The following is a 13,740-nucleotide window of genomic DNA, read 5'->3' as shown; positions in this document are numbered from 1 at the left end:
TAAGGTAACACTTCTTATAACTTGTTGACATACTATATATTGATTGATAATGTCCAATGCATCACATTATTTTTATAGTATGATAATAAGAAATTCAGTAAATCAAGAATTTGGTTAGATATGGTGGTGTCTTTGTGCAAGAATGTGTCCTTAATTGGCCTGACTGGTAAAATAAAAGTAAAATACAACAAATGTGCAAGATAGCTAAGTAATCAGGGGAAGTATTGCAAACTATCAAAAACTGAGCAAGACACAATTCTTGCTAACACTTCTAAACGCATGCGAAACGGGACGAGAGCCCCCGCAGCCATTCTGCCTCCTGCAAAATGTACCTCTTGCCATTCCTCTGTATCGCTCTCGCACTGTCCTCTCTGCGCGCTCCCGTGCTGCCTTCAGTTCCAGTAGCTGTAGTTTCCTCCGTAATGCCCTGTTTTCTTTCTGGCTTTGAGTTATTTCCAAACGAAACACTGCATAGTCATCGTCTACGAGTTTACTGATCTCTGCCACGGCTGAATTCGCTAGCACCTCCATGATGGAGGCTATTTGAGTGTGAAAAACCATACAGTTAGCCATTGTTGGTTAGCTAGCTAGCGTTACCTAGATAGACGTTATCAACCAAGTCTTGTCTCCGAGAATTACAGACTACATGGGGTAAATACGTGATGCTGTGCAGTTAAATTATTAATATTTTGAATTCACTTGGTGTTAATAAACGTCAAAAAAACAATATTAAAAACGCCAACGTGGACATTGTTCTTCGTCATTGTTTCCTTCCGTTTACACTGTAGAGAAAGTATGTTATTGGTTAGCGTCATAGCGCAAATGGTGTCGCAAAATAAAAAGTTGTGCGCTCTGTTCTTGAATTACGGTACCAGAGATACTGGATACAATGACGAGATGCTTGTAGAGCGGAACGGCTGACTGTCAAGCTCCAGCCTAAGCCTATGGGGGGCCTAGGTGTAGGAGGGAAAACAGCCAGACTAAATCGTTCCCTCTGTTTTTTTTTAATCCGTTAACTCAGAATTTTTAAATTAAATTCCTTTGTTTGTTTTTTAAAGTCCGGGGGCCTAGAGTTTTGCCTTATCTGGTTGGCTAAAGCAGAGGTTCTCAAACCTGTCCTCGTAGACCCCCAACCGGTTCATGTATTTGATCTATCCCAGAGCTAGCGCATCTAATTTAACTTGTAAACTAATCATCAAGCCCTTGACTAGGTGAATCAGTTGAACTAGTTCAGGGCTAAAACAAGATTGTGAAACATCTGGGGGTTCCCAATGAGAGGTTTGAGAACCACTGGGTTAACCTAACCAGGTAAAACTTCGGACCCTAGTTGGAGGGTAGTAATAAATCAGCTGTAAAACGGTTTTATATGGACAATGATGGGACCAGATTGTTTCTAATCAGGTCATATGGTTTAAAAAAAAAATAGACATCTGCGATTGGACAATAGAACGAACAGGGCTGAGTTTTCTATAAGCAGGGTTGCATTGTGTAGGCATTTGCATCTGTAATTAAAAAGTTACTCACACAGTACGTCATCAATATTGTGTTGATTGATTAATTACAGTCAATAATTTTGGATTGAGGTCTAGGTAGACTAGCCACCCGAAGTTGGAATATAAAGCAAATTTGATCACATTCACATTTTCTCTTAACACAATGGCCTATTTTAGGCTATAAATACATGACTTTACCGCTTCGTTTCCCCTGGCAGGAGGGGATCAGAGCCGATAGGCTTCCCTAGGCTACCGCAGCTGTGGTTGTCATCAGTAGGCTACAGTTGATCAGACTGAAACACAGATTAATTGTGCACAAGTTGACAAATCATGAAGCAAATCAGTGTAAACAGCAGTACTTTGTCCCTATTTTCAACGTCTTTGTGTCAATATTTTTTATCACACTGAATCAAAAGTGTTGGGGCATATGCCAGCTCAACACACGTTTGCCTGCGGCCGTGCTATGCTTATCTCTGCAATACGGATAGATGGAAATCGCCACACAACGCTAGAAATTAAGAAACATATATAAATATACACACACATATACATACATATATACAGCTGAAGTCGGAAGTTTACATACACTTAGGTTGGAGTCATTAAAACTCATTTTTCAATCACTCCACAAATTTCTGTCGGTTAGGACATCTACTTTGTGCATGACACAAGTCATTCTTCCGACAATTGTTTACAGACCGATTATTTAACTTATAAATTAGACAATCCCTTTGACAGTAAAATTATAATTAGACAATCCCTTTGACAGTAAAATTATAAATACAAAGTACAATTTTGAGGACTGCAACGTGCCTCGCAGAATATCCACCACAATGGCACAAATGTACATGAGAATCTTCACAATTCACAACTGCAAGAGGACGCTTTCCTGAATCCTTAACTTTGTCCCGCTTCAAAGTGTGATGCAACCGAGGCTTTCCTCTCCAAAGAGGTAGATCTGCTCTTGATATATCTGAACTGTTACACAGGCTGTATCACAATTCCAGTGGGTCAGAAGTTTACATACACCAAGTTGACCGTGCCTTTAAACAGCTTGGGAAATTCCAGAAAATTATGTCATGGCTTTAGAAGCTTCTGATAGGCTAATTGACATCCTTTGAGTCAATTGGAGGTGTATCTGTGGATGTATTTCAAGGACTACCTTCAAACTCAGTGCCTCTTTGCTTGACATTATGGGAAAATCAAAAGAAATCAGCCAAGACAAAGCTTGTGGAAGGCTACCCGAAACGTTTGACTCAAGTTAAACAATTTAAAGGCAATGCTACCAAATACTAATTGAGTGTATGTAAACGTATGACCCACTGGGAATGTGTTGAAATAATTAAAAGCTGAAATAAACAATTCTCTCTACTATTATTCTGACATTTCACATTCTTAAAATAAAGTGGTGATCCTAACTTACCTAAAACAGTGACTTTTTACTAGGATTAAATGTCAGGAATTGTGAAAAACTGAGTTTAAATGTTTTTGGCTAAGGTGTATGTAAACTTCCGACTTCAACTGTATATATATATATATATACACTGCTCAAAAAAATAAAGTGAACACTTAAACAACACAATGTAACTCCAAGTCAATCACACTTCTGTGAAATCAAACTGTCCAATTAGGAAGCAACACTGATTGACAATAAATTTCACATGCTGTTGTGCAAATGGAATAGACAAAAGGTGGAAATTATAGGCAATTAGCAAGACACCCCCAATAAAGGAATGGTACGGCAGGTGGTGACCACAGACCACTTCTCAGTTCCTATGCTTCCTGGCTGATGTTTTGGTCACTTTTGAATGCTGGCGGTGCTTTCACTCTAGTGGTAGCATGAGACGGAGTCTACAACCCACACAAGTGGCTCAGGTAGTGCAGTTCATCCAGGATGGCACATCAATGCGAGCTGTGGCAAAAAGGTATGCTGTGTCTGTCAGCGTAGTGTCCAGAGCATGGAGGCGCTACCAAGAGACAGGCCAGTACATCAGGAGACGTGGAGGAGGCCGTTGGAGGGCAACAACCCAGCAGCAGGACCGCTACCTCCGCCTTTGTGCAAGGAGGTGCACTGCCAGAGCCCTGCAAAATGACCTCCAGCAGGCCACAAATGTGCATGTGTCAGCATATGGTCTCACAAGGGGTCTGAGGATCTCATCTCGGTACCTAATGGCAGTCAGGCTACCTCTGGCGAGCACATGGAGGCCTGTGCGGCCCCACAAAGAAATGCCAACCCACACCATGACTGACCCACCGCGAAACCGGTCATGCTGGAGGATGTTGCAGGCAGCGGAACGTTCTCCACGGCGTCTCCAGACTCTGTCACGTCTGTCACATGTGCTCAGTGTGAACCTGCTTTCATCTATGAAGAGCACAGGGCGCCAGTGGTGCATTTGCCAATCTTGGTGTTCTCTGGCAAATGCCAAACGTCCTGCACGGTGTTGGGCTGTAAGCACAACCCCCACCTGTGGACGTCGGGCCCTCAAACCACCCTCATGGAGTCTGTTTCTGACCGTTTGAGCAGCAGGACCCAGCAGCAGGACCGCCAACTCCGCCTTTGTGCAAGGAGGTGCACTGCCAGAGCCCTGCAAAATGACCTCCAGCAGGCCATAAATGTGCATGTGTCTGCTCAAACGGTCAGATGTGAAATTTATTGTCAATCAGTGTTGCTTCCTAAGTGGACAGTTTGATTTCACAGAAGTGTGATTGACTTGGAGTTACATTGTGTTGTTTAAGTGTTCCCTTTATTTTTTTGAGCAGTGTATATTCTATACTATTTCGAAATGTAGATTTAATAGAAAAGACAGTATACATTTGTTATTTTTTGGGGGCGGTGGGAATGGGCTTCCAAACCTTTTTCCCTCTGATGAATCATGTACAATTGTTAACATAAACATAACATGGCGCTTGGCTGCACCATGTTATACTGGAGTATATAGCCCCAATGTCATGCACAACGGGTAAAATACTGGGTCGCGGGGATAAGAGGCGTGCAAAATGGACAACTGTCGAGTTTTCACAAAGTGTCGCCTATTTGATTTGCATCATAAACATTCAGTTATGAATGCTCGTGAGATTCCTGGCTTTTCATCATCATTTGAAGCATGTAATTAACAGAGTATAATTACATTTAGGCTGCAATGTTTTCGCCCACGTGGGACCGCCATGGTAGCCTACATAAGGAGAATGCCGTTTTTAGGCCTATAGATAGGGATACCCCTCCAGACCTCGTAGGGTAAGAGTTGAATCTCACGTCAACCGCCTGGATTCAATGCAATAGAGAGTGAGATGTTATGCTAGCCGCATGAATAGACCGTCTCGAATTTTAAGAGACAACTCCGATATAAAGTTTTTTTTTTTCCTTCTCAAAGTTCCCATGATGTCACGTGCATCACACTTACTGTATATGTAGCCATGCTATTTTAGACAAAGTTTTCACAAAAACAAGACAGTCCCTAAATTCTATACAATAATATACAATAATTTTATCGATTTGGAGTTTGTTGGCAACCCCTAGAGCCTGAATATCAATTCTGTGCTAACTGGCTTTTGGACCGCGAAGCCACTTCCACTTGCTTGTTTTTATTGTTCCCCTCTAATCAGAGACTGATTTAGACCTGGCAGACCAGGTGGGTCCAAATAATTATCAGGTAGAACAAAACCAGCAGACTCCAGACCTCGTAGGGTAAGGTTTGAATACCCCTGATCTGCAGCCGCCACAATCATCGTCGTCGCCTCATCTCTGGTAGGAACCGAGATAATTGAGTGCTCTCAAATGTTATTTTTATTGGGTACCCAGTTTATTATATATTTTTATTTCTGTATTGGATACAACTATTGTGAATGAATGACAACTACTGTCATTGCGGTTGAATTCAAACGATTTCAACAATAAATAAACTTACATTTCAAACATATCACTGAGTCCACTATTCATTCTTTGTTTTTTCTTGCTTAATTAGATGACATTGCTTTAGATATAGATCCATGTAAACTTTTTTTAGGCTTACAGTGCCTTCTGAAAGTATTCACACCTCTTGACTTTCTCCACATTTTGTTGTGTTAAAGCCTGAATTTAAATTTGACTAAATTTAGATTATAATTTTTTTGTCACTGGCTTACACACTAACACATTCATCAGAGTCTGAATAGGTGAAATGTCCTGAGTCAATAAGTATTCAACCCCTTGTTATGGCAAGCCTAAATAAGTTCAGGTGTAAAAATGTGCTTAATAAGTGTTCAACATGGTTTTTGAATGACTACCTCATCTTTGTACCCCACATAAGTATCTGTAATATGTCTCAGTTGAGCAGTGAATTTCAAACACATATTCAACCATAAAGACCAGGGAGGTTTCCAATGCCTCGAGAAGAAGGGCACCGATTGGTAGATGTAAAATTAAATTAGAAACATTTTAAAAAGCAAACATTGAATATCCCTTTGGGCATGGTGAAGTTATTCATTACACTTCAAATCAAATTTTATTGGTCACATACACATGGTTAGCAGATGTTATTGCGAGTGTAGCAAAATGCTTGTGCTTCTAGTTCCGACAGTGCAGTAATACCTAACAATTCCACAACTATCTAATACACACATCTAAGGGATGGAATATAAATATATGGATGAGCGATTACCGAGTGGCATAGGCAAGATGCAATGGATGGTATAAAATACAGTATATACATTGGATGGTGAATCAATACGTCCAGTCACTACAAAGATACAGGCATCTTTCCTAACTCAGCCGCTCAGGGATTTCACGAGGCCAATGGTGACTTTAAAAGAGTTAGAGTTTAATGGCTGTGATAGTAAAACGGAGGATGGATCAACAACATTGTAATTACACCACAATACTAACCTAATTGGCACAGTGAAAAGAAGGTAGCCTGTATAGAACAAAAAACATGCATCCCGTTTGCAACAAGGCACTGAATTAATACTGCAAAAAATGTGGCAAAGCAATTCAATTTTTCCTGAATACAGTGTTATGTTTGGGGCAAATCCAATACAGCACATTAGTGAGTACCACTCTCCATATTTTCAAGCATAGTGGTGGCTGCATCATGTTATAGATTTATTTGATCATTTAAATCCATTCAACCACGCATCTGGATAACGCATTTTAAAGTAATCGAGGATGACAAGTTTGAAAACGTATTTCCATTGTGGTTCTCTTAAATAAATGGTTAAAACAATTTACAAACATTAACATGTATATACATTTTTGAACTAGTATAGTGCTTTTCAAAGACTGAATGTGTATAAATGGTAAAACAAACAAACGTAAATTATCAAGATTGAAAGCTTCAGGCAGCTTGGGATGAAGTTGAGGCAGTTTGGGCTTTAGGGTCAGTAGAAAGGCAGTGGAGGTTCAGTGGAGGGGGCATCGAGGGGACAGCCAAGGTGAAACAAAGACAGTCTGAAAAAAAAAAACAGGCCCGGAGCTCTTCAGCAGCCCACCGCACCTGCTTCTCTGAATGGTCAGTCACTCCATTGGAGCCGCTTCTCTGGTACTGGTCCTCCATTGCCAGGAATGTAGCACCCACCTGGGTGATGTCACCGCTGCTGAAAAGTGCACGAAAAGCCACATCTTGGCAGTGGTTAGACGCATTCCCTGAACTTTCTCTGCTAGTGGCAAGAAAAAGTATGTGAGCCCTTTGGAATTACCTGGATTTCTGAATAAATTGGTCATCAAATTTTCTGATCTTCATCTAAGTCACAACAATAAACAGTGTGCTTAAACTAATAACACAAATTATTGTATTTTTTGTGTCTATATTGAAAACAACATTTAAACGTTCAGTGTAGGTTGGGAAAAGTATGTGAACCCCGAGGCTAATGACTTCTCCAAAAGCTAATTGGAGTCAGGAGTCCGCTAACCTGGAGTCAAATCAATGAGACGTGATTGGAGATGTTGGTTAGAGCTGCCCTGCCCTATAAAAAAACTCACAAAATTTGAGTTTGCTATTCACAAGAAGCATCGCCTGATGTGAACCATGCTTCGAACAAAAGAGATCTCAGAAGACTTAAGATTAAAAAAATGTGACTTGCATAAAGCTGGAAAGGATTACAAAAGTATCTCTAAAAGCCTTGATGTTCATCAGTCCACGTTAAGACAAATTGTCCACAAATTGAGAAAGTTCAGCACTGTTGCTACTCTCCCTAGGAGTGACCGTCCTGCAAAGATGACTGCAAGAGCACAGCGCAGAATGCTCAATGAGGTTTAGAAGAATTCTTGTGTCAGCTAAAGACTTACAGAAATCTCTGGAACCATGCTAACATCTCTGTTGACGAGTCTACGATACGCAAAATACTAAACAAGAATGGTGTTCATGGGAGGACACCCCGGAAGAAGTCCCTGCTGTCCAAAAAAAACATTGCTGCACGTCTGAAGTTTGCAAAAGTGCACCTGGATGTTCCACAGTGCTACTGGCAAAATATTCTGTGGACAGATGAAACAACAGTTGAGTTGTTTGGAAGGAACACACAACACTATGTGTGGAGAAAAAGGCACAGCACACCAACATCAAAACCTCATCCCAACTGTAAAGTATGGTGGAGGGAGCATCATGGTTTGGGGCTGCTTTGCTGCCTCAGGGCCTGGACAGCTTGCTATCATTAATGGAAAAATTAATTCCCAAGTTTATCAAGACATTTTGCAGGAGAATGCTAGGCTATCTGTCTGCCAATTGAAGCTAAACAGAATTTGAGTGACCCAACAGGACAGCGACCCAAAACACAGAAGTAAATCAACAACAGAATTGCTTCAACACAGAAAATATGCTTTCTGGAGTGGCCCAGTCTGAGTCCTGACCTCAACCCGATTGAGATGCTGTGTCATGACCTCAAGAGAGCAGTTCACACCACACATCGCAAGAATATTGCTGAACTGAAATAGTTTTGTAAAGAGGAATGGTGCAAAATTCCTCCTGACCGTTTTGCCAGTCTGATCCACAACTACAGAAAACGTTCGGTTGAGGTTATTGCTGCCAAAGGAGGGTCAACCAGTTATTAAATCCAAGGCTTCACATACTTTTCCCACCCTGCACTGTGAATGTGCTCAAAGACATGAAAACGTATCATTGTTTGTGTGTTATTAGTTTAAGCAGACAGTTTGTCTATTGTTGTGACATAGATGAAGATCAGATCCAATTTTATTACCAATTTATGCAGGAACCAGGTATTTCCAAAGGGTTTACAAACCTTTTCTTGCCACTAAGTACTCAACCCCTTGGTTAGGAGCTTTCCCTGAACTTCCTCTGTTACCTCTGGACACAGCACGCAGTCCTTGTTGTAAAATTTCCAAACAGATAAAACAAAAAGCCACATTATTTGACTCAAAACAGCCAGCTAGCTATCAAGCCAAAATACTTCATCACGATCCTGCAAATCGTGATGAAAAGAGTCAAGACCACAGGATATAGATATCTAACCCTAGAGCAGCCAAAACTAAAAGATAAAAATGCAAAAAGAAACAATCAAATTATTAAAAAATATATACAATATTCACACTACTCTTCCTAGGCTTATGTCTGCTTGTAATCGTTAAGGACTGGGGAGTTGATCAGGATTTAAAAAAATAACATAATGGAGCTAAGGATCTGAAATTGTTGTCTAGCAATGATCAACAACCAATTTGACAGAGCTAGAAGAATTTTGAGAAGAATAAATGGGCAAATGTTGCACAATCCAGGTGTGGAAAGTGCTTACAGCTATAATCGCTGCCAAAGGTGATGCTAAACATGTATTGACTCGGGAGAGTTGAATACTATTCTAAAAGATAGTGTTATTTTTCTTTTTTTAAACAAATGTAAGAAATTCCATTTTGTGTAGATCATTGACAAAAAAGCACAATTAAATCCATTTTATATCCCATTTTGTAAAAAAATGTGGAAAAAGTCAAGGGGTGTGAATACTTTCTGAAGGCACTGTATTTACTGCCGTATACTGTATTTTACACAATGTCTGGATGCAATATTCTACCCAGGAATATTAAAAGCCGAAATCTGTTACTCTCGTGAATCCTAATGCCTCTGTGGGTTTTTTTTGTTGACAACAATGAAAATTCCAGTTTGTCTTTAAAATCAGGGTTTGATCTAAACGTCAGACATTGGGTGGAATGATTACTTCCTATGTTATACAGTGGAATGGTTTTTCTGCTGGTGTATCCTGAGGCAGCTTCTCTCTGAGAACCTCTTCCCGCAGTGCGTACAGGTAAATGGCCTCTCTCCTGTGTGGACCTTCAGGTGGATCTTAAGCTGGTGCTGGCGTGAGAACCTCTTCTCACACTGAGGGCAGCAAAAGGGTTTCTCCCCTGTGTGGACCCTCTGGTGTCTCTTCAGGCTGCCAGCCTGGGCGAAGGGCTTGTGACACTGGGTACAGCTAAAGGGTTTCACCCCTGTGTGGACCCTCTGGTGCCTCTTCAGGTTGCCAGCCTCTGCGAAGCGCATGTGACACTGGGTACAGCTGAAGGGTTTCTCCCCTGTGTGGACCCTCTGGTGGATCTCCACCTTCTGGGAGCAACTGAAGCCTTTGTTACAGAACATGCAGAGGAACCTTTTCTCTTTACTATTGCCTGATGTGGCTCCCCCTTCCTGAGCCTGGGCTCTAGCCCGGTCTTTTGAGTTCAATACCTGATCGAAAAGGACGTGGCCGTGTGAATCAGAAGGCCCCATCGACGTGGACACTGGGTCGCGATCCCTGAACGCCTGTAAAGGGGAGTAGGTCGCGACATTTAGATTTGTCTTTAAGCTTTCCCTGTTGTCTAAGAAATCTCTGCCCTGTGATAGTCCGTCTCCTAGGTGACTATGTGCATTCCATGTGGGAGGAACGTCGCCCTCCACTTTCACATCATCTACGATCAGACCCTCCCCTTTCTTATCTAGGCACCCTTCAGAGTATACAATACTACTGTACCGGTTCCAGTCACCTCTAGATGGACCAGTTTGTGTCTCTAAACCCAAGGGCATGCCAGGGTCCATCTCTGTAGTGTAAGAACAAGACGGTTCATTGCCAGTCTCGTCACCTGAGTCTCGATGGGAATGAATCGGGCTCGGGTTATCGTAAAGTAAATACTCTGAGATGGGAGCAGGAGGACAGCCCAGCCTCCCCAGCCCCAGTGTCTCTGTGTGTAAATGCCTTTGTGTTACAGTTAAAGTCTTGGTGTCTGTCTCTGACTTGAGGACGGCGTCTGGCCTTCCACTGACCTCCGGGATGCTGCTTCTGATCCTAGGCTGCGCTGGGGTGGTGGTGAGGTCCTCCGTGGCTACAAGGGGTGGTCCAGTCTCTCCAGTCTGGATGTCTCTGCTGTGCCGTGGGTCCTCCTCTCCTTCAGACCTCTCGTGCTTGACCCCAAGACCTGTAACCTCTGCAGACTGACACGAAAGGAGGTTATTACCGGTACATGAGTTGATGTCATAGGGAAGTCTAACAAACTTTCTTATGGCAGATAAATGAGGATGTACATCTAAGACAGTGAATAGCTGAGGGGTGCCTTTCTGAAATAAACAGGCCACATTTGATTTACAAAGTAACACATTTTAACATAACACTATTACACTGACCTCTATCATGATAGTGTGCTGGTTTGAGGTTCCACTCCCCTCATCAACAGTGATTGGTTTATCATCTCTCAATGTATTGTGTCCCACTGGCTTCACAAAGCTCTTGTGGCCTCCAGTGAGATGTTCTTCACCTGAGAGCGTGATTGGGGGAAAAGAGGTGGTTAGGTTAGGTACTGTCAATGCTCAATGGTATATTGTACACTATTGACACAGAAATGGCAAAGATGTCAAGTAAAATCCATATAACTTCTTGATATACTAAACTCAGCAAAAGAAGAGATGTCCTCACACTGTCAACTGCGTTTACTTTCAGAAAACTTAACGTGTAAATATTTATATGAACATAACAAGATTCAACAACTGAGACAAACTGAACAAGTTCCACAGACCTGGAAAAATGTATCCCTGAACAAAGGGGGGGGGGGGGTCAAAATCAAAAGTAACAATCAGTATCTGGTGTGGCCACCAGCTGCATCAAGTACTGCAGTGCATCTTCTCCTCATAGACTGCACCAGATTTGCCAGTTCTTGCTGTGAGATGTTACCTCACTCTTCCACCAAGGCACCTGCAAGTTCCCGGACTTTTCTGGGGGGAATGGCCCTAGCCCTCACCCTCCGATACAACAGGTCCTAGACGTGCTCAATGGGATTGAGATCGGGGCTCTTCGCTGGCCATGGCAGAACACTGACATTCCTGTCTTGCAGGAAATCACGCACAGAACGAGCAGTATGGCTGGTGGCATTGTTATGCTGGAGGGTCATGTCAGGATGAGCCTGCAGGAAGGGTACCACATGAGGGAGGAGGATGTCTTCCCTGTAACGCACAGTGTTGAGATTGCCTGCAATGACAAGCTCAGTCCGATGATGCTGTGACACACCGCCCCAGACTATGACGGACCCTCCACCTCCAAATCGATCCCGCTTCAGAGTACAGGCCTCGGTGTAACGCTCATTCCTTCAACAATAAACGCGAATCCGACCATCACCCCTGGTGACAGAACCGCGACTCTTCAGTGAAGAGCACTTTTTGCCAGTCCTGTCTGGTCCAGCGACGGTGGGTTTGTACCCATAGGCGACGTTGTTGCCGGTGATGTCAGGTGAGGACCTGCCTTACAACAGGCCTACAAGCTCTCAGTCCAGCCTCTCTCCGCATATTGCGCACAGTACTGATGGAGTGATTGTGCGTTCCTGGTGTAACTCGGGCAGTTGTTGTTGCCGTCCTATACCTGTCCCGCAGACGTGCGGGTGTCTGCCACTGCGAGGATGACCAGCTGCCCATCCTGTCTCCCTGTAGCGCTGTCTTAGGCATCTCACAGTAATTTATTGCCCTGGCCACATCTGTAGTCCTCATGCCTAAGGCATGTTCACACAGATGAGCTGGGACCCTGGGCATCTTTCTTTTGGTGTTTTTCAGAGTCAGTAGAATGGCCTCTTTAGTGTCTTAAGTTTTCATAACTGTTACCTTAATTGCCTACCGTCTGTAAGCTGTTAGTGTCTTAACGACCGTTCCACAGGTGCATGTTCATTAATTGTTTATGGTTCAATTTTTTAAAGCATGTGAAACAGTGTTTAAACCCTTTACAATGAAGATCTGTGAAGTTATTTGGATTTTTACAAATTATCTTTGAAATACAGGGTCCTGAAAAAGGGACGTTTTTTTTGTTGTTGCTGAGTTTATTTATAAATCAATCTATTAAATGCCATGCATCACATTGTTTCCATTCAGTAAATCATAAGAAATGCAGTAAATCAAGAACCTGATTCGAATGTGATAGTGTCTATACCAATCAGGCGAATTATTGCATATTTTCCAAAAACTGACCAAGACCCAATTCTGGGTAACACATGCAGCGTTGAACAGGGCGACAGGCCGCGCAGCCTCCGCCTTCCGCAAAATGTACCTCTTGCAATTCCTCTGTATCGGTCAATGATCTTGACACGACTGGGACGACTGGCGAGGATTTGCTCTCGTGTTGTTCTCTCTGCGCGCTCCCGTGCCACCTTCAGTTCCAGTAGTTTCCTCCGCAATGTCCTGTTTTCTTTCTGGCTTTGAGTTATTTCCAAACGAAACACTGCATAGTCGTCGTCTACGAGTTTACAGATCTCTGCCACCGCATCATTTGCTAGCACCTCCATGATGGAGGCTATTTGAGTGTGAAAAACCATACAGTTAGCCATTGTTAGCAGTTAGCTAGCATTACCTAGATAACATCTATCAACCAATTCCTTAACCCGAATTAGACATTACATGCGGTAAGTATGTGATGATATGCAGTTAAATCAGTAATTTTAAGTTCCAGGGTTTTAATAAACGTCTAAATAACAACGCTAACGTGGAAATTGTTCTTGGGCACTTCACTTCCGTTTACTTATTTTTCTTCCTGTGAGTTTCCAGCAGACTATCCGCTGTCTTCTTCGGCGTTTCCGGCAAACTAAAAGGTGTACTGTGAATTGCTGTCTTTCGCAGGTCGGAATGCGAATGAATAATAGGCTCACACCAGTAGGTGCAGGCCGGTGGAATAGAGAAACGACAACAGCTTACTTGGTATTTCGCTTTGCTTATCATTTGAGCTCAAAATTGTTACAAGCAAAAATGCGGTTAGTCAGCTCACAGAAAAATGTCCTATCCTCAGCATACCACCGGCAATATAGCATGACATACTTCAATCTCTACCTCGCCAC

At 42.5% G+C, this 13,740-nt stretch overlaps 1 protein-coding gene and 1 pseudogene across 1 annotated transcript; both read right to left on the bottom strand.

Annotated features, from left to right (window-relative positions):
- The window catches only part of LOC129841411 (uncharacterized), a 38,573-nt pseudogene that overhangs the window by 14,798 nt on the left and 10,035 nt on the right, over nt 1-13,740 (bottom strand).
- Nucleotides 5,272-13,469, bottom strand: LOC129841412 (zinc finger protein 589-like). Its single transcript, XM_055909675.1, has 3 exons — nt 12,960-13,469; nt 11,060-11,190; nt 5,272-10,870 (listed from the first exon to the last, which is right to left on the bottom strand). Exons 1-3 carry the CDS (start codon nt 13,234-13,236, stop codon nt 9,632-9,634), a joined length of 1,647 nt encoding a protein of 548 aa, XP_055765650.1. The 5' UTR covers nt 13,237-13,469; the 3' UTR covers nt 5,272-9,631.

Source organism: Salvelinus fontinalis, chromosome 42 (genome assembly GCF_029448725.1).
Source record: "Salvelinus fontinalis isolate EN_2023a chromosome 42, ASM2944872v1, whole genome shotgun sequence".
In the NCBI taxonomy this organism is placed as follows: Eukaryota; Metazoa; Chordata; class Actinopteri; order Salmoniformes; family Salmonidae; genus Salvelinus; species Salvelinus fontinalis.
This window is presented reverse-complemented; position numbering and strand designations above follow the sequence as displayed.